The 25,958-nt window shown below is 36.3% G+C and overlaps 2 protein-coding genes across 2 annotated transcripts; one reads left to right on the forward strand and one right to left on the reverse strand.

The window, feature by feature from the left end:
- Window positions 1-37: 37 nt before the first annotated feature.
- ing2 (inhibitor of growth family, member 2) lies at window positions 38-3,768 on the reverse strand. Its single transcript, XM_084712586.1, has 2 exons — window positions 3,479-3,768; window positions 38-1,460 (listed from the first exon to the last, which is right to left on the reverse strand). Exons 1-2 carry the CDS (start codon window positions 3,621-3,623, stop codon window positions 760-762), a joined length of 846 nt encoding a protein of 281 aa, XP_084568712.1. The 5' UTR covers window positions 3,624-3,768; the 3' UTR covers window positions 38-759.
- Window positions 3,769-10,549: 6,781 nt separating this feature from the next.
- On the forward strand, window positions 10,550-22,479 carry cd68 (CD68 molecule). The gene is made up of 6 exons (XM_084711950.1): window positions 10,550-10,701; window positions 15,445-15,824; window positions 16,246-16,365; window positions 18,173-18,242; window positions 18,616-18,789; window positions 22,067-22,479. The coding sequence occupies exons 1-6, from the start codon at window positions 10,653-10,655 to the stop codon at window positions 22,204-22,206; spliced, it is 933 nt and encodes a 310-aa protein (XP_084568076.1). The 5' UTR covers window positions 10,550-10,652; the 3' UTR covers window positions 22,207-22,479.
- Window positions 22,480-25,958: the final 3,479 nt, after the last annotated feature.

Consider the following 25,958-nt stretch of genomic DNA (forward strand, 5'->3'; position numbering starts at 1 on the left):
ACTGATACTGAAGGACAAAAGAGAAGTGAATGCTGACTGAATGACTATACTTTGTTTTAATGAATATAAAAAGAAATTTACACAATAGTGAGAGTGAACCAGTGAAACATTGAGTCCACAAACATGATGTCCTGTTCCAGTGTCCCATCAACAATCATCTCCTCAATTAAATATCAACTTCCTGTAAACATAGTACATGTGTAGGATATTCTCTACAAACCATTATTGTATAGAGACACATTGATTTCAAATCATTGAGTACAATTAACAAAGTTAAAATAAAGAAATTAACTGTTTGTTTGGCCAAAACTGAAGAAAACAATGACCATTAGCAGGAATACCTATTTTTTATCAGGACCTTGTCCAGAATAAACCCAAAGATGCTTTCATGTCTTCTTTAAAGTCAAAATAAAAAAGAAAAGTGTCACAAAGAGCCAAACAGTTGAGGAAGATGGCAGCTTCAGGCTGATGATTCTGCAGCAGCGGACTCCTGCAGACACCCTGCAGATGCCCTGCAGACGCCCTGCAGATGCCCTGCAGACGCCCTGCAGACGCTCTGCAGACGCCCTGCAGGCTACAGTCCAATCAGAGTCAGTGGAACAATCAGTGATTTAACAGCACATGTCCAATCACAACCTGTCCTTGATTCATAATAAGCGCTGCTACTAACGGTGTTCGATTGTGCTCTTACAACGTCACGAGTACTGTGATCAACTACAGCTGATAGTCTGAAGACATCATCCAGGTGAGGACGGCTCACTACCTGGACCTGCGGTCCTTTCTGTTTTTGTCCAGGCTTTTGTCCATGGTCTTTTCGTTGTCCCCTCTACATTTAGGACAGTACCACTTGCCCTTGGGCTTGTAGGTGAGCCCCACACAGGAGAAGTGGAACCACTCGATGGGGCACTGGTCGTTGTCACAGCCAATCATCTCCCCGTATGACACCTGCTCGCAGAGGCAGTATGTGGGCTCGTTGGGGTCAATGGCGAAGTCGACCGGCGAGGCATCTCGCTCCTGTTTGGCCTTGCGCTTCTTCTTCTTGGCAGACTTGGACTTCTTCTCTCTGGGCGGAGGGATGGACAGCTCCTCCACAGGGTCATCCACCAGAGAACCGTTGGCTGATGGGTGGCTGGAGTCGCGGCTCTCGCTGTTGCGCTGGCGGCGCGGTCGCCTTGCCGAGGTGCGTTCAGGGGCCGGGGAGTCTTGGACACTGGTGCGTCGTTCCACGTTGAGACGCTCGGCCTCACTGGGTTCCTGTAGACAGAGAGAGTGGGAATCCATCTGGCGGGAGCGGTTTTCCACCAGCTCCGTCATCTGGGTCACCACGTGGATCTTCTCGTCGCCCAGCTCCTGGCTGTTGATGAGCGCTCTCTGTAGCTGGATCTGCAGACGCTTCCTCTGAGCCGCATCCTGCTCACCTTTGTACTTCTCAAACACTTCATCCACCTCCTTCAGCACCTCTGCAAACACACAGGGGGACACTTTTACTCATCAATGACACTGACAATCAATAAGCATTAAAATATACAAGACTCTTTTACTCAAAATGTCTTTTTCTTAAAGGTATAGTTCAACCAAAAGACAAAAATTATTGTTTTTTTTCTGACCTCTGACCTGTAGTGCTATTTATCCTTCTAGATGTTGGATAATTTTGGAGATATCTGTTGAAGAGATGTCTACCTTCTCTCTAGTATAATGGACACAAATGCTCAAAGCACCCAGAAATACATTTGAAAAATTTATGTTATTTTGTTGTGAGCAATTTCATATACAAGCTACTTTTTTCAGCTGTAGAATCTACTGGAACTACTTTCTTTCTACTAGAAAGAAAGTAGTTCCTACATGAAACTGTAAAGGTGTGCAGATTATCTTGAGTAACTGGGTCATGATTTTTGAATTTTTCAAATCAAATCATTAACTTTAAAAAAGTCAAATCAAATCGTGGGAGTGACTGTGGAATTTTGAAGATGTCACTTTTGGTCTGGCTCATGTTACAACTGCAAAATTATTCAATTCTTAGAGTCATTTAGCCAACAGAGAAAATCTGTATAAAAGATTTCTTAAGACAGTTTGAAAAAGTCTTAGTCTTTTGAGTTACTTTCTCATTGTATCATACACTGCTTGAAGTCTCTGTAGGCTTGCTTTTTTGTAGTTTGACCACAGATGTACTGTATACAGTAGTGAACAATATGCTCTGACATCTAATCTTATTATACAGAATAATATAATAGTCACAGAGACCATTTTCTGCATTCATTACTTTCACTTTTAATACCTGAAGTGCTATTTCCTGATTATTTACAAGAGCAATCTTGAATTTTAATTTACATTTTCATTACTTTTTCTTGTTATGGATTATTTTTTACAGTGTAGTATTAGTACTTTCACTTGGGTGAAGCATTTTCCCCAACACTATATCCAGAAGGAGCCAGTATTGCAATGTTAAGAATACCAACTTCTGTAAAACCTCAAAGAAGAAGAAGAAGAAGAAGAAGTAGGGGGAGGAGGAGGAGGAGGGCTGGGCTACAGGATATGACGGCAGTCAGATGTTGGAGGGGGGGTTGCCTAGAAGAGGAGCCATCCGGCTCTGCGGCTCACAGTCGACGGGCTGCTGGGAGCAGACACTGTGGCAGACCGCAGATATGTCCAATCTCGTTTTAAAACCGTCTAAATGTAACGCGTCGTTAGTTTTAACTGTGTTTGTCTTATTGTCAGTTGAATGTGTCGGGGAACGTGTCTGTCGCGGAGGCTGTCTGTCAGCCGCTGTTCACCCTGCGTCAACATAAAGCAACAATGAGGATTGTTGTTACATTAAAAACAGCGGTGTATGGGCAAGGCTTCACACCTCAATGAACACAGTTTAAGACCTCCTACACATCATTATTGTACGTTCTAGGCTTCGGCTTACATTATACACACCAAGCAGCGTTTAATTCAAATAAATGGCCAAGTTTATCATTGTTTTTCCTGGTATTCCACCGCGGAAACACCGTTGTGGGCGGCAGTGTGTATCTACTGAAAAAGTTGAGATTTTATTGTTACATAGTGCATATTTTTGAATTATATTGATGCCGAATTTGTCAGTAGACACGTCGTACTCATAACACATCTTGTTTGTGGTCATAATCTGTATGTACGCTTGCCGAGAGCGAGAAATATCAAATTTTGCTATTTTCCTTATTGAGTTTGGTGGCACACGCCAAACAGGACGGAGTGTAACGTTGCCCTAGCTGTACTAACTGACGGTGGGTGACTTGTTTATTTAACACTTGGCTCGTCAGTGTAATTCACATTACAGATAGTCCCATTACTGTTAATGCGAGTAGATATGAACAAGGAGCGCTCGGTTTTTGCAAAATGGGAACACGGCTGGCGCCTGCTCCACCATTTCAGCAGCACACCCTGTCACACTGGCCGTAATGTTGCCACTTTCACACACGCAGTTGTAATTAACGATAAAAACATGTCGACACAGTACCTTGATACTTTGCATCAATTTCTCGAAGCAGAGAAACATTTCTTTGTATGTCCAGAGGCAGGGACTCCACACATTCCAGATAATCCTCCACATAGTTGACCAGTTGTTGCGACTTGTCGGCATTCGGGTAGTGGTGGCCTAACATCGTCTCTACGATGCATAGAGGCACGAAAACAATATGGAGGAAATGTGAAAAATATATTGTTAAAACCTAATGCTTGGCGACTTTGCAGCTTGTAGGGCAGTCCCAGGCAGCAGTTCACTTCAAACAAAACTCAAGCCACTGCGCATGCGGGAGTATTTTCCTTTTATGGCATTATACAGTTTCCTCTCATTTGTCGTCACGGAAGGCGGTGCTAGTTGGCTTTGCAGCGTCGGGATTGGCTGAGAGTGACCTCATTATCATAACATTTTCCCGGGAAATTAAACCAATGGGGAAATCGAAAACACGGAGCTGCCATAGCATAGACGGAGCCCAAATGTCACCTTGTGTGCGGTTTCGTATCAGAGCAGAGCAGCAGCGACATTAAAGGTCCATTAAGTAATTTTTGACCAAATGTGATCTTAATTCACATACACATTTATCAACATAGTTGTGTTGTCAGAATTTAAAATATTCTATTCTACTCTACTGCCATGAGTATTTTTTTAGGGGTCCAATGTGTAAGATTTAGGGGAATAATTGGCAGAATATGGCAGAAATTGAATTTTTATTTGTGTATAATTACCTATAAATTACCTATAAATAAGAATTTTTGTATTTGTGTTACTTTAATGAGCCCTTTATATCTGCAGAGGATGTGGGACCTATTTATAAGGAACTACAGTATATAGTGAATGCAAAAATGGCACATAACAACCCAATGAGAGTTGCTCACCTGGCATATAAGGCAAAAATGTTGTCTATCTTCCAGGTTTACATCCTGGTTAAACGGCCGACTGAGTATGTGCAGCAGTGTCTACTACTGCTTTGTCCCCACTGGAGAAAAAATGTTTTCTGGTTTTCCTTCTGATGACCTTCAGCTACTCTTGAGATTCTGATAGACAGATAACTTTACTTATTACTAAAGTAGCTAACCGTGAAGCTAACATGAGCGGTCCTACAGGAGCTATGGACTGCAGTGAGGAAGAGGTAACGTTACTATTAAATTACTTTGTTCAGACTGGGAGCTCACAGTGTTGCTAGCACACAAGCTTTGGACCGAGGGATGGTACTGGAATGGGCATCAGGCACCAGGCTCACCTAATAGAGCTTCTAATTTTAGCTCCACCGCTAACTGAACTAACAATGAAACTCTGGCATCACAAGGAAAACCAGAAAAAAAAAATACATACCTGCAAACTAGTACAGATGGTGATGCACAGTGATGGAAAATGAAGCGAGGTCCTTTATATAAGTAAAAGCATTAATACCACAAAATAAACTTCATTACAAGCAAAAATCCTGCATTTAAACTCCCACCTAAAGTATTAAAGTACAAGTAAAGTAAATTTAATTTTACTGTAGTGCCCTACTTAATACTTTTAACTTTACTCCTACTTTAGTACCTTATTTAGTAGTTTTTACTTTTACTTTAGTACCATAAATAGTAGTTTTTACTTTTACTTTTATAGTACCCTTTACTTTTACTTTCGTACCTTACTTAGTACTTTTAATTTTACTTTTACTTTAGTGCCTTAATTAGTACTTTTTACTTTACTTCTACTTTAGTACCTTAAATAGTAGTTTTTACTTTTAAGTTAGTACCTTAAACAGTACCCTTTACTCTTACTTTAGTAATTTACTTAGTACTTTTCACTCTACTTTTAAATACCTTAATTAGTACCTTTCACTTTACTTTTACTTTAGTGCCTTACTTGGTACCTTTTACATAAATGCTATGGTAAAAGTTGTAATGTCTGCATAAGATGCCTCAGAATGTTTACGTACTAAAATATGATCAAGTTTCACCAAAATCAGTGCGTAAATTACATAGTTAGGTAAGTAGGTACGTGTACAGTACAAAGTTGTATTTTTGTACAGTAATCAGTGAGGCTCCCAGAACCACTCTGCTCCAGAGGTGCCTTTTGTTTATGCTCCTGTGGGGGTATCTAGGTACTCTTGTAAAAACCTGAATCCTACACTTCCCATAATGCAACTTGGGGGTGCTTCTCATTAGTCACTGTTTTACTGCTATTTATTTTAAAGGAGTATTATTGAATTTGTCTTCAGACTTCAAATTTTTGGGGGGAGTCAAGTGAAATTCAGCAAAAACCCCTGATGACATCATCGGGACTTATTTTTCTCAGACTGTGTAAAATTCCCTCCAGAACCACAGAAGACATTTTACAACTGTTTTCAATACTCCTCTTGACTAGTAAATTGACTCTGACGTAAAAACTTGGTGGCAGTTCCCCTTTGAAGTCTGTATCAGACATACAGTCATTCTATTTTCATTGTTCCCCCTTTTTTCAATACATTTTGGATGTTTTGTGAATTATTTGTAATATCAGCGTTTGTGAACTTGCTGTAAATGCAATTAAGCAATATAAGGTAAAAGGAAGGAACCAGGAGCAGAGCTGACAGGTCACGTGTTGGGGCTCACTGAAAGCACTTCAAAAGCACCTGCTGTCCTCTCAGTCACAAGGTTGAGGTGAAAACAAAGCCTGACTGTGGCATTACTCTATGTAGGTTCCTCCTTTCAGCCTACATGTTTGACAAGCTCATAATTAAACAGTGTCACTGTACACCACATGCTCATGTGTGTGTGTGTGTTTGGGAAATAACTTGTTTCCTCTTTCTATATCACATGAAGTCAGGAAATATCCTCCCTTTTCTGTCTATTAAAGCTAACAGCAGCATGATGTTACATGTATGTTTGCTGCCAGTACAACCACTACGTTCCCTGTCCATTTCCACTATTAGAGATGTTACTACCACTGCAGCTACTGCTACTACTACAAGTAATAATGGTACTACTACTGCTGGTGTGGACTCTGAGTCACATGACTTTGACTGGAGTCACAAATTTGATGACTTTAGACTTGACTTGACCAAAATCAAAAATGTTAAACACTCATTACATTAGCTTAGAAATCCCAAAACTTAAAATATCTTATTTCAAAAGCGTGCCATGAATCAATTCATTTCCTGAACACAATTCATTCCCAGCAAAGCAACACTTTCTTTCCCAGATCTACTTTGCTTAAACCAATCCGACATTCAATCAAGTTGCAGGAGAGAACCATGAAGAACTAACGTTACGTTACGCTGCTCAAGTAGGAAAGAAATGATAACAAGGATAATTCAGATTGTGTACAAACACTGCAACGGTCACAAAAAAAATTGCAGTGTGCAAAGACTTTTGACTTGCAAAACAATGACTTGGTCCCACCACTGCTACTACTATCACTAATACAAAGTGGTGGACAGAGTACTCAACCCCAGTACTTGAGTCAAAGTATAGATACTCCTGGTATTACTCAACTACAAGTGAAAGTTGATCAGTCACAATTTTACTTGAGTTGAAGTACTAGAGTTCTTGCTTTTAAAAATACTTAAGTATTCAAAAGTACATGTTTCTAAAAATACTTAAGTATTCAAGTACAAATTACAAAGTACATTTTCTAATATCAGTACATTGCTGTATTGTTTTCATGATGCATTTACAGAAGCTTGTAACTCTCTGAAACTGACCTGCTTGTAGAACCACTCTGCCACACAAAGTCTATAGAAACACCTATAAAAACTTCAGCATAGAAATACAATCAAAAACAAAAAGGACAGATATTGTTATTTTATGATGTAACTGTATTAAAATCACTGTATAAAAGCAGATTGAAGTCAACTGTAAGTTGTTCTCCAAGTCTGTTAAATAACTGAGATTTCTTTCTGTCTTCAGAGGCAGTATATATACATGAATTATGTGGTATTTTTCACTCCAATAAAAACAATCCAACTTTAAAAGCTACCTGGAATAATACATAATTATAATAACATCTTGAGATTTAATTTTGTCTTTCTCCTGCCGTCATCATTAGCACTTTTTGTTTGAATGAAAGAGGGAGAGTTTGCTTGTGCTTGTTAATGCGCCTGGACGTATTTCCACTTTTACATCAGTCCCATTTGAGAGGAGCTACTGTGATTGGTTTCCTTCTGTGAGGAACACAACTTGTGACCAAGTACAAATTACAAAGTACATTTTGTAATGTCAGTGCATGCTGTATTGTTTTCACGATGCATTTACAGAAGCTTGTAACTCTGTTCCAATCAAGTTCCAAGACAGAACCGTTAAGAATTAACATGGCGTTACTGAGCCCCAGTTTGAAATAATGATAAAGTTAATTTTGGGTTGCGCAGAAAAAATTACAAGGTGGTCAACAGAAAACTACTGTAACTGCAGATTAAAAATTACAAGCAAAGACACAGCCTCCAACTTTGACATTTGAAATAGCACAAAGAACAGTAAGCTAGCCAGCTAATGCTTAGCTAATGATAGCTTAAGAGCTAAGTAAGTTTGTAAATCTATGAGGCTTGAAACTCACTGTTACATTAAGACTTGTTTAGGACCTGAAACAGACTCAGTACTTGACTTGGGGCTTGCCAGTCTTTACTTGGGACTTGAATTCAAAGACTTGGGACTTACTTGTGACTTGCAAAACAATGAATGACAAAACCTGTACCACATTCAGACTACTACCTTTTACTGCTATCATATTTCAGTTCAGTTACATTCAATACTTTATTGCCATGTCAACATGGTTAAAATTTCCCTGAAGTGGACTCACCTAAGGGAAAGACAAAAATAGTAAAACCATTCACACATGACGCACAACACACTAAAAGTGACAAACAAACCCAACATAAAAGTATAATACATATTCAAATACTACAACACACTATTATACTACTACAACCACTGTAATTTTGTCACAATTACTCAAGACAGCACTACTACCATTAAGCCACTACAGTTTGTACTACAAATACTAATGCTATTGCTAACTGCTACTACCCCTCTACCATTGTTATTACGAGTCATATGCTACTACTATTACTACTATAATATTACCACTACTGCTGCTACTTAAGTACTGATACCATGACTACTATTTCTATGACCACAATTACAACAGCTAACACCAGCACTGCTGCCTCCCATTACAAATGGTGCCAGGGGTGGAAATAACTAATTACAAATATTCAAGTTACTGTAATTAAGTCAAGTTTTTTTTACTTGTACTTTAATGAGATTTTCAAGTCTGTACTTTTGTGTGTACTTAAGTATTTATTACACCATGTAATTTACTTAGTTACTTTCAAAATCATACTTGAGTACTGAGTACAAGTTGAATTAATGTCCAAACCTTTCATCTGCATTTTTGTAACCAATAAGGTGATCTGATTGCAAATGGACCGATGAAAGCACAAATTACCCACAAATTTCATGATAAGTATTTGATAATTCGCAAGTATTGTTTTTATGCAAGTAGGTGGTAATTACTAGTTCACATATTCAAACTGTCTTTGAAATTAACTGCAAATTTAATGTGTTACCTGGTGATTACCACCCACTATGAAAACATAACTAATTATGACATAATTAACCATGAAATCTGGGAGTACTCTGGGGGTAATTTCTGAGAAATTTCAAATATATTACTTGGTAATTACCACTTATTTACCATGAAATTATGGGACCAAAGTATCTCGTACTCTGAGTAGTTTTTGAGATGAGTACTTTGTACTTTTCCTTGGGTATTTTTCCAACACCAGTACTTTTACTTGTAATTGAGTAATGTTTTAGTAATGTAACAGTAGTTGTACTTGAGTCCAGATGTTCAGTACTTCTTGCAGCCATTTTGACATGAACTGAATAGTGTAAACACAGATGTTTTCCAGTGATGCTAATGAAGGTCCCATTCCATTCAGATCAGACAGAGTCAGTGTGCATGTTCGCTCACTGAAATGTTCTTCTGAAATGTTTCTTTGTGCTGGAAAACAACAGTCGACCTTTCACTCAGTCTCCTCCCTGCTGTTCAATTTGGTTTCGTTTCCCGAGTATAGATCTCAGTCCGCAAGTTTAAATAGTACTCATCAGCACTTTAGAATCAACACCGGCGTTTCCGGTCAGTGCTTTCAAAGTAAAATCCCTTCAGCGCGCCTCTTCATATAACAATACTCATTCTCATTGATTACTTCTGTTTACTATGGGTTAGCCTAGTCTTATTTTATACTCTTGAAGCACTCTACTCTAATCAGTATTTCTATTACCAATTTTTACATTCTACACCCAGTTTGAATGAATATACGATTTGAATGAATTAGTAAAAAACAACAATATATTTCAGCCCATCAGTGTATCCATTAATTTACCACAAAACTGGGGTAAGTCTATGTAAGGTTATAAGGGCTAAATAATTATGTAATTAAATAAATTGATAAGTATATAATTATATAATAAAACTAATACTGTCCCTAAAACTAAATGAGACATTACTCTATAAATGTAAAATTTATTTGTGTATTTATTTATTCAGTTCTATATACATTTATTTGTATATTATTAATTCACTTATTCATTATTCACACATTGATTGATATATTTACAACTTTATTCGTGTATATGCTTTCATGTATCCATAGTGTGACTTGCTGCACTGAAATAATAATAAATAATAAACTTTTATTTAAGAATTCTATTATATAATTCTGTATTTATTAAGCACTTATTGAATATTTACTTCTTTATTCATCTTTTAATCAATTACATTACATTGTTTATTTATGTATATATTCATTAAGCATTTAATTACATAATTATTAAAGTATTGATATTTTTAGTTTCAACCCTCCTTAAAAACCTTGAACTCTCAAAGTAGAGTCATTAATATTTTCACACCACCTACATGAACCGGTCCTTATCATAATATAGATTTTTGGGGGGTGAAAAAAAGTAAATAATCGACTGATATAATATGCATTTCATAAGAAGAATATTATAGTATAGGATACATATTTTTAGGACACTTTCTTTGACAGTTAGGGATGCTTTTATTTGTGAATGTGAGTCTTCCGGTCGTGTTGTGTGTCTGTGGCAGCTTGACGCAGCTGCTCGGTTATCAGTGCGGACGCAGCGCTGTTTTCGCACATCAAACTAAAGTGTCAGAAGCAGCAGAGCAGAAACTTTTCACCATGAAGTCCACTGCTGTGTTCGTCTTTGTAGCCCTCTGTGCGCTCTCAGGTAACACACTTTCTGTTTCAACCAACTTTGTCAAACGGAAAGAAAAGAAAACATTCTGTAGAGTTTGTTTTATTTTTAGTTTAGTTTGCACTAAACCAGTTTGTTTGTGTACATGAAAACAATATTTTATCAGTAATGTTTTACTTCACGCAGTGACCTGTCAAAACTAGGATGTTGTAAATGGTTTTATGCTTTTGATGACATTCTCATAAAGTCTGTGCATGCTTTTTGTCTGGAGTGTAGATGAGACATTAACACATTTTTATGAGACCTCTGTGACTTCCTGGATTGTTTAGGGAACAGAAATTTCCGCAGTCTTTCGATGGTGTTACAGGTCTGAGTCACATGTCTGCTGACAGGACATCGCAGTTGTTTTTTTTTTTTTTTTAGGGGGGGAGGTCACGATGAATCTGCAATTTATGGGAAATGGGACAGTTTCTGCCGATGTGAGGGACAAAAGATCCTGCACTTTATTATAATGAGAACCAAATCATGATCTAATACGTTTTACATGATTTTTAATTCATTATTTTTGATATAGGTCATTCTTTTGGGAAAGTTTCACATTACATTCACTTATAAGATTTTATTTTCCATAACACTGGCAGAAGTAGGCGTCCACAGTAATCTGAGTTGAAGCCCAAGCTCAAGTGTTGAAAACAGCTGTAGGTATCAGCTATTTCTTGAGAAAGGTTTCTTTTACTTGTTTTTTATGTAGGCCATTATTTTGAGGAAGTTTCACATTATTTTGCGATACTAACTTATTATTTGATAGAGGTCATTATTTGAAGAAAAACAAATTACTGTTTTTACATACTAACTTACTGTTTTGTAAGGCCATTATTCTGAAAGAGTTTCACATTGTTTGTCCCCAAGTTATTTTAAATACTAACATTATTATTTTGATATAGGTCATTCTTTTAAAAGCTAACTTATTGTTTTGAGAGATATATATCTCAAAATTATATATATATGTATATATACATATATATATATATATATATATGTATATATACATATATATATATATATATATATATATATATATATATATATATATATATATGTATATATATATGTATTATACTAAAAATATAATTACTAAATACCAAAAGTTTAAAGTTTAAAATACTAACTTTTTTGATAACTTTTTTGATCACATTATTTTGGGGTACTAACATTATTTTGATATAGGTCATTATTTCAAAAATGTTTCACATTATTTTGAAATACTGACTATTTTTGAGATAAGTCATTATTGTGAGAAACTTCTACCTTATTTTGAAATACTAATGTTATTATTTTTTAGATAAGTCAATATTTTGGAAAGATTTCTCATTATAATGACTCATTTGTTTTTGTACATGGTATTGGCAGAAATGGGCTTCCATAGTTACATGACAGTGACATTTATGAGAGTTTGGTTTAATTAAATGACTCTACAATAGATAGTAAATCCTGTGGTTTAGGACTGTGCTTTTTTGAGAAATGTTAATTTCACTTTGTTTACTTAATGCTGACCATTGACTTGAGGTCAGACTTTGTATTTGTTCTTCTTTGTCTGTTTAAAATCATCCATCCATCTGTCTGGTTTAGGGTGAACTTAATCAGTAAAAGCATGAAAATGTATCCAAACACTATTTTGAAGTCTATTCATGTCCTGTCCAGAAACCTGTCCTATCTGATTTCTAAAGTGGGTCGTCTCGATAACCACTGTCTGAGCCCAAAGATAAGCTGAAAACACATCACAGTGTCATAAATGTGACTTGTGTTCGTAGATACAATGTGTTATTATCAGCTGATGTCAACATGTAAAGCAGTAGGACTAATAAAACGATGCCAGTCTGCTAATTTGACTGTTTGTTTGACTGCTCACAGTTCAAAGATCAGTTTAAGTCAGTGAATATTAAAGTTGCACTAATCTTTTTTTTTTTTTTTTATTGACAGTGGATTGAATGATTGTTTGTATTCTGAAATGGGGTCTAAGCCACGCCCCATCCGACATCCTCCATGGGACCTAACTTTGGAATAAATAAAAATGGTAGTCTGTGGCGACAGACAAATCATTTTTTGATTCTGATTGAACTGTGCTGCAAATTACTTGAATTACTTTGTGAATTATGTCAAGTTATGTGTGTCAATTTGAAATGTAATTTTACAAGTCAAGACGGTTGTAGCTTTTGCATAGTTTAGTTTTATGTGAAACTGCTACACATGAGCTGTTGTGTGGCTACATCCTTGTACAAAACCACAAAGGCATATTAGCTTCAGCGGCTAACATTAGCTTTTGGAGGGAAAAAATCATGGCTGTGTAGTCTTTCTTTTTTTTTAAGAACCAGTGTGTAGGATTTTGTGTGCAAATAAATAAATAATGTGCAAAGACAATTACAGAACAAGTGAAGACAAATGTGTAAACAACTCAAACAGGATTAGACAATAGACAATAGACCAACACAAAAATAAGTGACAAATAAGCAGAGTAGAACAAAAACAAATAACATAGAAACAAAGCAACAAATAACATGAGCCTAGTGGGTACATAGCAAACATACATATATAGCTGAAAGTTATTAGCTGTGTAGGCCTTCTAATTACGTGTCTGCACGGTCTGATGCTTCAACAGTTGTACGACAAACGGCGACTTTATTGACTTGTAAAATGATCTTTTAAAGTGCCAGACATCATATGTGTAATTTGTGGCACAATTCAAAGTGAATCAAAAAATCATTTGTCTCTCGCTATTGACTAAAGTTCATATTTTGTCTGAAGTGAGGTCCCATGATGGTCCACCAGAGTGGGCATGATTTAGGCTCTCTACAGACAAACCCACAGAGAATTGACCCATCCTAAGTCCCACCCCTTTTCACTCTGTGCTCCAATAACAGTTCAGGCTCAGTCAACTTTCTTCTTTCCTGTTTCCTGTATTTAGATATGCTATGTGCTATGCTCATCTATGATAAAAAAAGAAAAACAAATTTTGAAGATCTGTAAAAGTGACATATATAGCCACATCTTAAGTTAGCTAATGTTAGCAAAATGCAAGCTAACTAAATTGCTAATCCACATTAATCGTTAGCTAGCTAGTTACACCTGATGACTAATGTTAACAGAACGCTTGCTTGCTAGCTAATCTACATCAACCCTGTTGAAAGGACAGCTAAAACTGCAAATAAGCTCAATTGTGACTCTTTCTATCATTAATGTTTGATCCATGGAGATTTTATATTTTACTCATTCTTGAAAATTGTGACAAAACTATATTTTGATGGGATTCAGAGCTTGACTTTTCAATTATGCTGGAAAATAAACTTTAAAAGATCAAACCATTGACTATTAAACCTTGTAATGGTCCAACCTCCTAGCAATTAAATTTTTATTTCATGTAGACAGAAACTATCAGATGGAAAATCTGAAGGAGTTGACGTCTTACGGCATTGACAAAATGTTATGTTTTCATCATCTCACAGCATAGTCATAGTGAGCAGCCATTTTATTTTTTAAAGTTGCGCAGAGTTCTCTTAATGCTAATCAAAATACACATTTTTAAACCATAATTCTTAATCAGCTTTTATTTAGAGAGACTATGGAGTTTATATGTTATTATTGAGATACATCTGATAGCAATATAATTTAATGAATTTGTCAAAAAATTGAGTAAAGTTTACCAGGGCTTGAGCAGTATTATAGCATTTTTTAAACCAGGGGTGAGATAGGGGTCCTTAGGGTACAGCTAACCCTTTTTATGCCTGATTAAATCATGTTTTTTGTAAAAAGCTGACAGAGTTGACAGAAATCTAGGACACAGCTTTAAAGGGCCCACATTTACATAAAAAATCAATTTTAAAACAAAGATTATTATAATAGCGCAGTTTTACACCTATGTCATCAGTAATTCTGTCATCTAGTGTCTAGTGCATAAAATATATCTACGCATCAATTGATAGCTAGCTAGTTACATCTGATAGCTAACCTACAGCTATTGTTAGCTAGTAATGAAGCATTTTGCTAACAATAGCTAACTTAAGATGTGAAACCCCAGTAACATCTCTTAACTATTATCAAATGTTGTTTTTTTAATCAACATAGGCCAGCCTACCACGCAGCATAACTAAGTCCCGGAAACAGGAAAGGAGAAAGTTGATGAATGTTCTGCCAGATACCAAGTTTGTTCAACTGTTATTAGGGCACAGAGCAAAAAAGGGGTGGGACTTAAGAAGGGTCAAACAATCTCTCAACCCTGCTCTACAGTGTTTTTTTTTTAGCCTGTTTTAGCAATTTGTTTTGGGGTTACAGTCTGCAAATTAGTCTGAATTATGTTATCATTAGATGCATTTCGATAAAGCTGTAATCAGCTCACTGTAATTTACCCGCACTGCAACAAACAGTAGACAGACAGTTACTGACTAGCTGGTGAAGAACACAGTGTTTTGCAAAAGTTGCTGAAGACCAAAATAGAGCTGAAAGGAGACAAAATTGGACTTAAATTCATTGGGTGGTGCAACTCCACATGAATGATAATGTTGTTCTGAGCCTGCTAGATGTGTAACTAGGCAATTAATTGCTAACCTGTTAGCTAATGATAATAATATGTTATATGTTGTGCTTTCAACTTGTTCTGCCCCCAAATATCAAAAAAAAAAAAAAACCAATGCACCTTTAAGTAGAGTAATTAGGTTGGAATTGGGATATGTATGATATTAAAATTGACTTGTTTCTCCCTTTCTGTTTTTTCTTTAAATGAAGCGCTGTCATTAGCTGAAATCGAAAACGGCAAACCTCCTGCAAGCATGTCCCCGCCGGGTGAATTTGGCAAGACTACAGCGGCTTCTAAGACAACCACCAAGCCTACGACCACCACCAAGCCTACGACCACCACCAAGCCGACGACCACCACCAAGCCTACGACCACCACCAAGCCTACTACCACCACCAAGCCTACGACCACCACCAAGCCTACGACCACCACCAAGCCTACGACCACCGCCAAGCCTACGACCACAGCTCCTCCTCAGCCAACTCCCCCTGCCATCCCAGATGTAGGAAACTACACCCTGATGAAAGACTCAAAAGTGATTTGCCTGATGGCTCATATGGGGCTACGGGTCCGACTGGCAACGCCACAGGTACATTACATTGAAACAGTCACAGCAAGAGGCCCAGAAAAGATATCTCAAAGGTCTAGCTGATGTTTTGAACAGATTCTAATCTTAAACTCGCATTTGGGGATTTATTCAGCCACATAGAACTTTTGCAACAGGGAAATAACTTTATGCATGTGTCTCTGACTCAGCTTTCAGCAATGCAATTGTCAGCGTCCTGATTTCAGGAATTGAGAAAATGTAAATGCAACTTTTGATTTCCTCCTTGTGGTGTGTTTGATGAGTGTAGAAGGTTAGACACATGTCAACCTTGTGTCATATGACTTTTGCTAATCCCACGTGACAACACAATAAAGCTTCTCTAAAGAAACACTGCAGTTGCCATAGCACCTTGTGATACAAGGTGGCCATCCAATTGCCTGAGTTCCCTCTGTTTGTCTTACAGGCCAATGCAACCTTCACTGTTCAGCCAAATTTCACCAAAACAGATGGAGGTTGTAAGGAAACCACTGCCAACCTTACCCTCGTCTTCAATGGGGGCTTCATGACCTTCATGTTCAACAAGGTACTTTTGATTTCCTAGATATGTCACAAATAAGGAAGTACAATTTTGTGAGGGAGCCAATGGGGTCCTTGTCTTTGCAGTAGCTGATCTCTGACCTGCTCACACTGATCTGGCATTTGACAAATCTTGAGCAATAAAATACTGTGACATTAATGCAATTAACCCAGTTGTTTGACTGGTAACCTCATACGGAAACTGGAGTCACAGGAGAATTGTTAAAAAAGGGAAGTTTAGTTGACAAGCCTGTTTTGAGAGCATGTGACAGGGAGACTTCACAATGCTTGTGTGATTCATGTAGTGGTTTTCTAAAGTGAATGTCCAGATGAACAGGTTGTGAATGTTAAAGGTGCGTGGTGAGGTATAACACCAATGTATCATTGTCAAATTGACTACATAATCGAGGTATAATTACATGAACAAATACAGCCTGGTGACCTTTATCTCCCACTAATTATATTTGTAAAGGCCCAACAGCCACAGCAGCTGCAGTGATGGTCCACAAAAGAAAAAAAAATGTGGATTACAGTTTGTATAGTAGTCTGTATGGTAGTGAACCCAATGTTAAATCTATGGAAAAGGATTATGGCCAAATGCAAAAAATGTGTTCTCAGAATTCTGACTTTTTTTTTCAGAATTTAAACTCCTGAAATTCTGACTTCAATCTGAACATTGTGACTTTATTCACACAATTCAGACTTTAAAGTCTGAGTTCTGACTTTAACCTGAGAATTCTGACTTTAATCTCAGAGTTCACACTTTAATTTCAGAATTTAAACTTTAAACTCAGAATTCTGACTTCATTCTGACTTTTATTTGAGTATTTTGACTTTAATCTGAGATTTCTGACTTTAATCTGAGAATTCTGACATTATTCTCAGAATTCAGACTTTCCTCTCAGAATACAGACTTTATTCTGACTTTAATCTTAATCTTAATCTTGAGTTTAATCTCAGAATTCTGATTTAATCTCAGGTTTCTGACTTTAAAGTCACTTCTGGATTTCTGGATTAATCCATTAATCATTTTACTTAATAGACAAAATTTGTGGGGGAAAAAAACTTTCATTTTCAGATGTCCTGTTTTGTCCAACCAATCGTCCAAAACCCAAAAAAATTCAGTTTACTATGATATAAAACAGAGAAAATCAAGAACCATTCAATGTTTGACCTTGCTTCTTGAAAAATGTCAAAATACTTGTACTTTATTGAAGTTTTGAAACAATTACAGGTAACAAAAGTTCTAATCAACGTAAAAACTCAAACACAAAAAAGACAGATGACATATTTTTAGTCCAACAATTCTCAATTTAAATGTTCTTTAAATTGCTCATTGGTAATGACAAAGTGAGAAAGAGGATTCAATTGGAGTTTTGTTAGCTTTGGTTTGGTTAAATTTATTGGTTTAAAAAAATTGGGGTATTTTATCACTAAACCGGCTATCAGAACCCAGCGCTGTGACTTATGAACAAATAATGTCGTGCGTACCTTAAAAAGATAAGATAAAGAACTCTCTCTCTCTCTGTGTGTGTGTGTGTGTGTGTGTGTGTGTGTGTGTGTGTGTGTGTGTGTGTGTGTGTGTGTCTATTCAGTTATGTTACAAGCAAAGTTCAGTTGTGTTGCTGACTAAAAGTGCCTCTAAATCTTGTATAACGCTGCACCATTCTCATGCTCTTGTTTGTTCATTAATATTAAAACCAGTATGTGACATTTAATTACAGTAAGGATTAAATGTAGCACCTTGAATACCCACCACCTGTGGATAACAACCTGGAGAAAAAAACATGTCCTACTTTCTCTTCTGTCCTCAGAGCACTGATGAAAATAAAGTCTACGTTGATTCTGTGACTATCAAAATCCCCTTCTCCACGAACAAAGATGGTAAGACAGGAATACTCACATTTTACTGCAGTCTTTACATATGGTTTACTGTCATTGTATTGATCTAACTGGGTCACTGCGTGTGCACTGCACAGAGCTGCAGGTGAGGGTTACGCAAGACGGGCAAATATTAACAGAGACTAGAATCATTTGAGAGCCACCAGCTTCCTTGTTTGTGTGCGTTCAACTGGGTATATAAATAATCTGTGGAATTACTGTTAAGCATGTGATGTTGGTAACAAGCAGCCTACTTTCAGTGCAACGCAGTCTAACAAGTTCCAATGTCCTAATTCTGACCAACAACCTTTGTTTTTATGGGAGTTGTCATTGTGTCCTTAAAGAACCTGAGCATGGCCTTGTTTAACTGTTGCAGTTAAGAGTCCACAGACTGCCTCCAACACCTCGCTGCATCTCTTCCCTGCAACCGTCGGACACTCCTACTCCTGCAAGAATGAAACAATCTACATGGGGAATGGATTGTATCTGGAAGTGTCTCGAGACAGGATGCAGGCCTTCAATCTGACCCAGAGCAATGAGTTTGGCAAGAGTAAGTGTGTTCGTGAAGAAACAGTCATCAATGACAGCTTCTTATCAATACATGTAGCTGTCTCTTTTCACTGTTAGATCCATTCATGTAAGCAAGAAGCACTCTGTACTCAATATGATGGAGGTTACTAATGAATAGCAGTCATTAATTAGAAATAAAGCCTGACAGATATATCAGTTGCCCAATATTATCAGCCTGATATTGACCTCTTACATCTAAAAAAAACTCAAAATTCTGACATTAATCTTAGAATTCTGACTAACTTCCCAAAATTCTGACTTTAAACTCAAAATTCTGACATTAATCTTAGAATTCTGACTAACTTCCCAAAATTCTGACTTTAATCTCAAAATTCTCTTTAATCTTAGAATTTTGACTTTAACTCAGAATTCTGACTTTAATCTTAGAATTCTGACTTATTTTCCAGAATTAATCAACATTTAAGTTATAATTTATCCTTTTATCACCCAATATTCTTCACATACAGAGGAGATGAAAAAATCATATCCAGTTATACCCCACATTTTAATTAACAAAGACATTAAGGCTGATTATCTTGCTTTAGACAGATAAAAAAAAAATACAATAAAATAAATTCTGCCAGTACATCGATATCACAATATTTTTTACTCCCTAACATCATCAGTATTGGCCTCAAAAGTCTACTATTGGTGAGGTCCTAATTATAATTATATACTTAGCAACTTTTTAATATGAACATTTTCCAGATTTTCTCCTCTTGATCATTGAATAAATACAATAAATAGAAAAACTGTCTATCATGAGGAGTAACAGCAGCCACAGCTGAAAAGATCATCAGAACATCAGCTGCAGTGTGAAACATATTGTATGACTGGGTGGTGATATCTGAAGTGCAAAACCACCACAGCAGTCAACACTAACCACCACGCACAACGAATGCACTGAGATGACTGACTGCCCTGCAAAAAGCACAGAGAGTTTGAGATTCCTCACTGATATCACAGTACAATGTCATTATAATTTCCTCAAATGACGTGTCAAGTCAGAGCTGTGTAAGTACTTAGAGCTGGTCTTTGACCAAGTTAGATTAATACGGAAGAGCATGAGAGCAATAAAGTCAGAACACCTAGAGTAAAGTCTAGTTGTTGCAAGTAAAATCTAAATGTCTAAATAAAGTCAAAATGTTTTGGACAAACTTGAACTTTAAGTACTACTGCAAGGTATAAGGGGAAAAAAAACCTTATTTCCCAGAATTCTTAATTTAAACTCAGAAGTCTACCTTATTTTTCAAAATCCTGGCTTTAAACTCAAAATTCTGACCCTTTTTTCCCCACAGTTCTGACTTCAGTCTTAGAATTCTGACTTCAAACTCAGAATTCTGACTTTTTTCATCAGAATTCTGACTTCAAACTCAAACCTCAAATGCATTTTTCATATGTGGCCTTGATCCTATTCCATATAAAGTCATAACTCATAGGTAATCCTAATTATTGCACTGTTCTAAAGATTGCAGGGTTAGGTCATTAACCACAGTTTAATCACATGAATGTCAGTTAGATAAGACAGTTGTGCATGAACTATTGAACAGTGTGTTAACACACTCAGTAAACATTCATCACGAGTCACCTGCAGAGCAGGAATAACAGGTATAACAGTCTCTTCTCACAAGCGGCAGGTCCTAAATGGGATGTTTACATTAGCAATGATTTAGCCTTATGAAGGTATATGCACAACTGTTCACTACACGTATTTAAGTAATTTATGAGACAACAGTGAAAATAATCACAGAAAATGCTGACCTTTGTTTTGCACACAAGTGGAGAGGCTGCTTCTTTTGTTGCACGATTTATAGGCACAGCAGTTTTTATTCGGTGTTGCCCATGCATGCAGCACGCTGCGTTGTGAAGCAAATGTTGTGATTTGTTGTGCTTTGAGCCTAGCATGCACACCGTTCTGTGCTGACATTAAAAATGGAGAAGTGTGCTTGTTTTTAAATGAGAGATCTTGTTAAAATTCAGACTTGCATTAGCATTATGCAAACAAGACAGTTACAGAAGCCTGTGGCTGCCATTATTAAAATCAATCATCATTTAAAGAACTTCATAACAGTTAAGATGTCATTTTCCAATTGTGTGTGCATGATGTATTACAAATTTGAAATTATTCTTAATTTTTATGTTTCAAATGTATTAATTATTGCCAAAATTTAAATTAAAACTCCATGGGTGAATAATTTAGCATGTGCTCAACATTGAGATTCAACAAGAATAAAACACATTTGAGCACTTTGAGACAAAATAAAACTGTAAAGTCAAATAAAAACAGGAGCACAGAACGTGTCGCCTCAGGTGCCACACTCATCAGACAACATGCAGTTCCAATTTAAAATTGAATTGAAAACTGGACCTTTGCATTTACACTTCATTTAAGCTCATTTTAAAATAAAAATTAAATTGAAATGGCCTTTTTAGGATCATTTTCATAATGGTAAATTTTTGCTACAACTTTATTTGATTAATTTTATTTTATAAAAGGACCGCTGCATTGTTTTTGTTCTGCAGCTGCAGAAACATTATTCAAATATTCACTGGCAAAGACAATTCATGCTAAATTTGTGCACATGCTGAGGTCATGGCTGCTACTTTTATTTAATTTTGTTAAAGAAGGAAATCTGAAGCACTTTAAGTTAAAGGGGAAAATTAATTTTATATTTTAAAAAAGATGTACACATCTGATTTATTATTCAAGTTGCATATTTAATTTTTATTTTTAATTTATTTTTTTATTGTGATATTGTAGTACTGTAAGTTTTTTGTATTGTTAGATCCCTATTAAGTATTATAATGGCTGACTATGAAACAGATGACAGAAAAAAACAGATGGCAGACAGTTAACAGACCTTGAATACTGTAATTGACCAATCAGAATCAAGTATTTAACAGAGCCATGTAATAAAATAATAATAATATTATAATGTTATAATACTGACAGTCATAGACTTCCATACATAAAAATGCAAAGGCAAAGTACCTTTCAAATTTCAAATGGAACTAATAATTGATGATTTTATTAATTTAGTAATAAGTTATATTTCAGTTCATTACTGAAGATTTATTTTGAATTTTGTATGTTTTTTGTTAATATCAGATGAAGGAAATGTATTTTTGCATAGGTTTTAGTGATTAAATGTCCATGCCTGACTGGGTGTAAATGTGATGTGTTTACATGTGTATATACTGTATATTTATACATATATACATATATATATATATGTTTGTGCATGTGTGGTTTCCAGTTGATCCCTGTCCTGCTGACAAGCCTAACTACAGTGTTGCCATCGCGGTGGGAGTGACGTTGCTGGTGCTCATCATCATCGTGGTGGCGGTCTACTGTTTGGGCCGCAGGAAGAGGACCGACGGCTACCAGTCCCTGTGAGGGACACCAGGCGGCGGTCAATCAGAGGTCACTCCCGTTATTATACACCAAAGTCAGTGAGGCTGTGATCTTTCTCAGGGGCTGAAGGGCACTTCCACTAAAGACGAACCTGCCATTTTTCTGTCCTTGGTTTACCTTATTTACTGTACTGACAGTGTTTGAAGTACAGGTTCCATGTATGGAGGCTGGAGTGTGCCACTGGAAAAAACTGTAATAATAGCCAAATTAGCAGTAAAAAATAATTATTAAAAGATTGATTCATTAATCCTTCTATTCTATTTTTTTTTTTTTAATCCCATTTATTGTTTGTTTTTCATATTCTGTCTTACAATTCATTAGTTTATTATTAAACATTTTGAGTTGTGATCGATTCAATTTAAAAAAGCTTTAAATTGATATACTGCTTATATAATCTTTGGATGAAAGATGTAAGCAGTGTTAAAATTGTTAAAGCAGGCACACTGCTGAAACATCTTTATAAAAACTTATTGAAGCACAAAAAAGTATATAATTTGAAGCTTTATTGGGTTTTACAACAAGGATATCCACAAACAAAACAGAAAAGGCAAAATAAATATAATAAAATAAAATAAATTGTGTGATGGCATATGATAGGTAGACATTAAAACAAATGGAATAATAAAAAGTAACATTTTGAAACTCCAGAACGGACATAGAATAAATAATTGTCAGATCTGACTTTTTTTTTTTTTTTTTTTTACTTTTACTGAGCCTTTTAATGAATCATTTAATTTAAATAGCTTTTGTGTAGTTATTCCTGTGGCACCTCTGGACTTCATATAAATAAGGTCTGAAAAAAAAATTAAATTCAGCCTTTTTTTTTTTATATATGTGAGATTTTTTTATGCCATAGAATTAGACAAAGTTAAAAGAGTCTGACCCCAGAATTGTGTTCTCATCTGTGTGAAATTGCATTTTTACACTGGGACACTGACAATTATGATACTAATAATGACACATCTGTACACACTGACATCCTCAGAGATAAAACTGACCAAAATGTCTTTTTCCCCGAGACAGCCAGTGTATTAGTTGTCAGTTTTGTGACAATGATGGAATTTTATATTCCATTTAAGACCAGAGACATTTTTCCATACATATATAACAGTGGCCCCTTTTATCTTTCATCTCTTTTATCTCATCCCAGATCTTAAGTCACATAAAATTAAGATTTTACCATCTACACCATGTAAATCACACACATTTGTCTTAGCAAACACATGACAGTAAGTTCATTTAAAGTTTTCTTCAGGATTATGCGTTGAAAAATTCTGTTATTCTTTGTGTTTTTATTGAATCAAATCTTGTGTACTCAGCCATGCAGGGATTTTATTTTGAAAAAGAAGGGAAGTTATCCAATCGCTCACTTTACAGGTGATCATACTGGCGTGTTTGCATTATTAATCAGCTCAAAGGGAAAATTTTATTTTTTGTAAGGGATTATTTCTGCCTGGTCAACAATAATTGCACTGATTGCTTTACAAATTAATTACTTTTGCCGTCTTTATGCTATATGTAGCTGATGCTGTGTTTTCATAATGCAGGGATGGACCAGCCACACAGGCCAGTAGAGTCTGATCCCAGTTAGGTTTGTAATGGGTCATACGTATCAATCTGTACAATCACATCTCAGGAGTCTGTCTCTTCTCCCCTGCCAAGTCTACTCTGACACGCTCCACTGCTTTAAAGGGATAGTTTAGATTATTTGAAGTGGAGAAGCAGCAGGAGTACTGTTGTAGGAAGTGTTCACTATATTAAGGATGTTTTCACTGCTTTACCTCACTGTCAGACAGCCTTTTCTGACAGGAAACCACTGTTAAATAAGCCAAGTATCGCTCTCTCCAAACCGACCAAACTCCATTGACAAAATCAGTAATTTTACCTCACAGAACGCAGGAGTTGCTGCTCTACCGCTGCCTCGATGTCTTAGTTACTTTGTTTGTGTTATTGTGTGACTTCGGTGTTTTAAAGGGTCGGGTCAGATTAACAGAAGTCACACAATAACACAAACAAACTAACCCTACGTGGCAGCTGTAGACTAACAACTCCAGTGTTTTGTGAGGTAAAATTGTGGATTTTGCCAATGGAGTTTGGTTGATTTGGAGAGAGCAATATTTGACTTATAAAACAGCAGTTTCCCATTGGAAAACACTGTCGGACAGCGAGGTAAAGTGGTAAAAATATTCTACATATAGCATACACTTAAGCTGATACTGGTAGTGTCTAAAGTATGTTTTGCTGTTGACCCAGTCCACAGCAGTACACTAGAGATAAGTGGGAAAAATCATTATTATTTGTATGAAGTGTAACTTTAAATACTCAGAAAAATAGGCTGGACTTAGCTTTAGTAATACCTTACGTGCTTGTGTTGTATAATGAAAAGTGTCATGGTGGGTGGAGTTAGACTATCTGGATGTGATGCCAGTGTTTGATCCAAGTCTGTCCCTGTGTAAGCGTCCCTCACTGTCTCTGTCCGCTCCTCCAGTAGTGTTTATTCAGAGCACAGTAGTTGTAGAACAGTGAGCTGGTGGAGGTTTAGACGTGCTGCTCACAGCAGCAGTTCCAGGTTTTGTCCATCAGGTGATGCTGTGAATTTGTAAAGTCCACAGAGAGGAGGGACCTTACTGTCTGTACAGTTATTTACACTGTGTGAGTACTTTTACCTGTTGTTAACACCTTGTGCCAATAAAAACTGATGTATTTCTAAATGTGTGTGTGTTTGATCTGCAGCAGATGTATCATCTGCCTTTAGTTGTCAATCTCAATATCGCTAAACATTTTATATAAATAATGTACCTAAAGTTTGAGGTCACTGTAACTCTCAGCTATTTCCATTTAACTTACTTTATACTTCCATTACATTACATTACACTAGGAGATAGTAGTGTGCTAGTAGTGTACTATGCTCGCTTCTGTCATATTCTTACCACATCCTGACGCCATTTTAGACCATTTGTCACCTTCAGTTTCGTCCCCGAGGTCTCCAGTTTCACATGAACAGACACAAGGGGGAATTAATTATGTTATTAAATTGTGAAGCCTTGCTTTTTTCCCATGGTAATTTGAGATAGGTTATAATTGTGTTATCAGCAGCATTGCAGGACTTTGAGACAATACAACCTTTTATCTTTAAGTACTTCCAGAAATGTCCATTTCCTACCAAATTAAATCACTCAACCAGATTACTGTATGACAGAAATAAACCATCCTCAAATAAATCAGTAATGGTACTTAAACCACAGAAATACCACTGTCTCTAATACACAGTATTTTTTCCAATACAGATGCCACAGTGAAGACTATCTTTGTACATTATGTATTATTATGAACATTTTATGGACTTTGGTCCGCACATCTTTTGAATGTAGAAGGACTGGGTTTGTATAATAGTATATATAGACCAAATAGAACTGTACTGTAGACATCTAACCCGTCTAAACTCAAAATCTGTATATAGCCTGAGAGGCAAAACTGAGGGACAACAATTCCTAACTCATAACCTCATAACCTCATGCTGTGAGCACATAATAATAACTGAAGGCAACTCATCTTCTTTATGAGGCACATACAAAAAAAAACAACTGATAAGAGTGCTGTAAAATCACATAGCAAAAACAATAAAAACAACACAATAAAATGAGACTTTAAAACAATAAAAAACATAAAAGCAAAAGCATAAAGCAACATGGAAAACCAATAAAAACATAAAAGTAAAACCAACCTGCAGCCTG

This window comes from Lutjanus erythropterus, chromosome 23 (genome assembly GCF_056507025.1).
Source record: "Lutjanus erythropterus isolate fLutEry1 chromosome 23, fLutEry1.hap2, whole genome shotgun sequence".
NCBI classification, from domain to species: Eukaryota; Metazoa; Chordata; class Actinopteri; order Lutjaniformes; family Lutjanidae; genus Lutjanus; species Lutjanus erythropterus.

Coding starts and splice junctions, on each gene's coding strand:
- ing2 (XM_084712586.1), bottom strand. CDS start 3,623: ATGTTAGGCCACCACTACCCGAATGCCGACAAGTCGCAACAACTGGTC. Junction 1,461..3,478: donor AATTGATGCAAAGTATCAAG/GTACTGTGTCGA, acceptor GTGTGTTTGCAG/AGGTGCTGAAGGAGGTGGAT.
- cd68 (XM_084711950.1), top strand. CDS start 10,653: ATGAAGTCCACTGCTGTGTTCGTCTTTGTAGCCCTCTGTGCGCTCTCA. Junction 18,243..18,615: donor CTTCTCCACGAACAAAGATG/GTAAGACAGGAA, acceptor TAACTGTTGCAG/TTAAGAGTCCACAGACTGCC. Junction 18,790..22,066: donor GAGCAATGAGTTTGGCAAGA/GTAAGTGTGTTC, acceptor TGTGGTTTCCAG/TTGATCCCTGTCCTGCTGAC.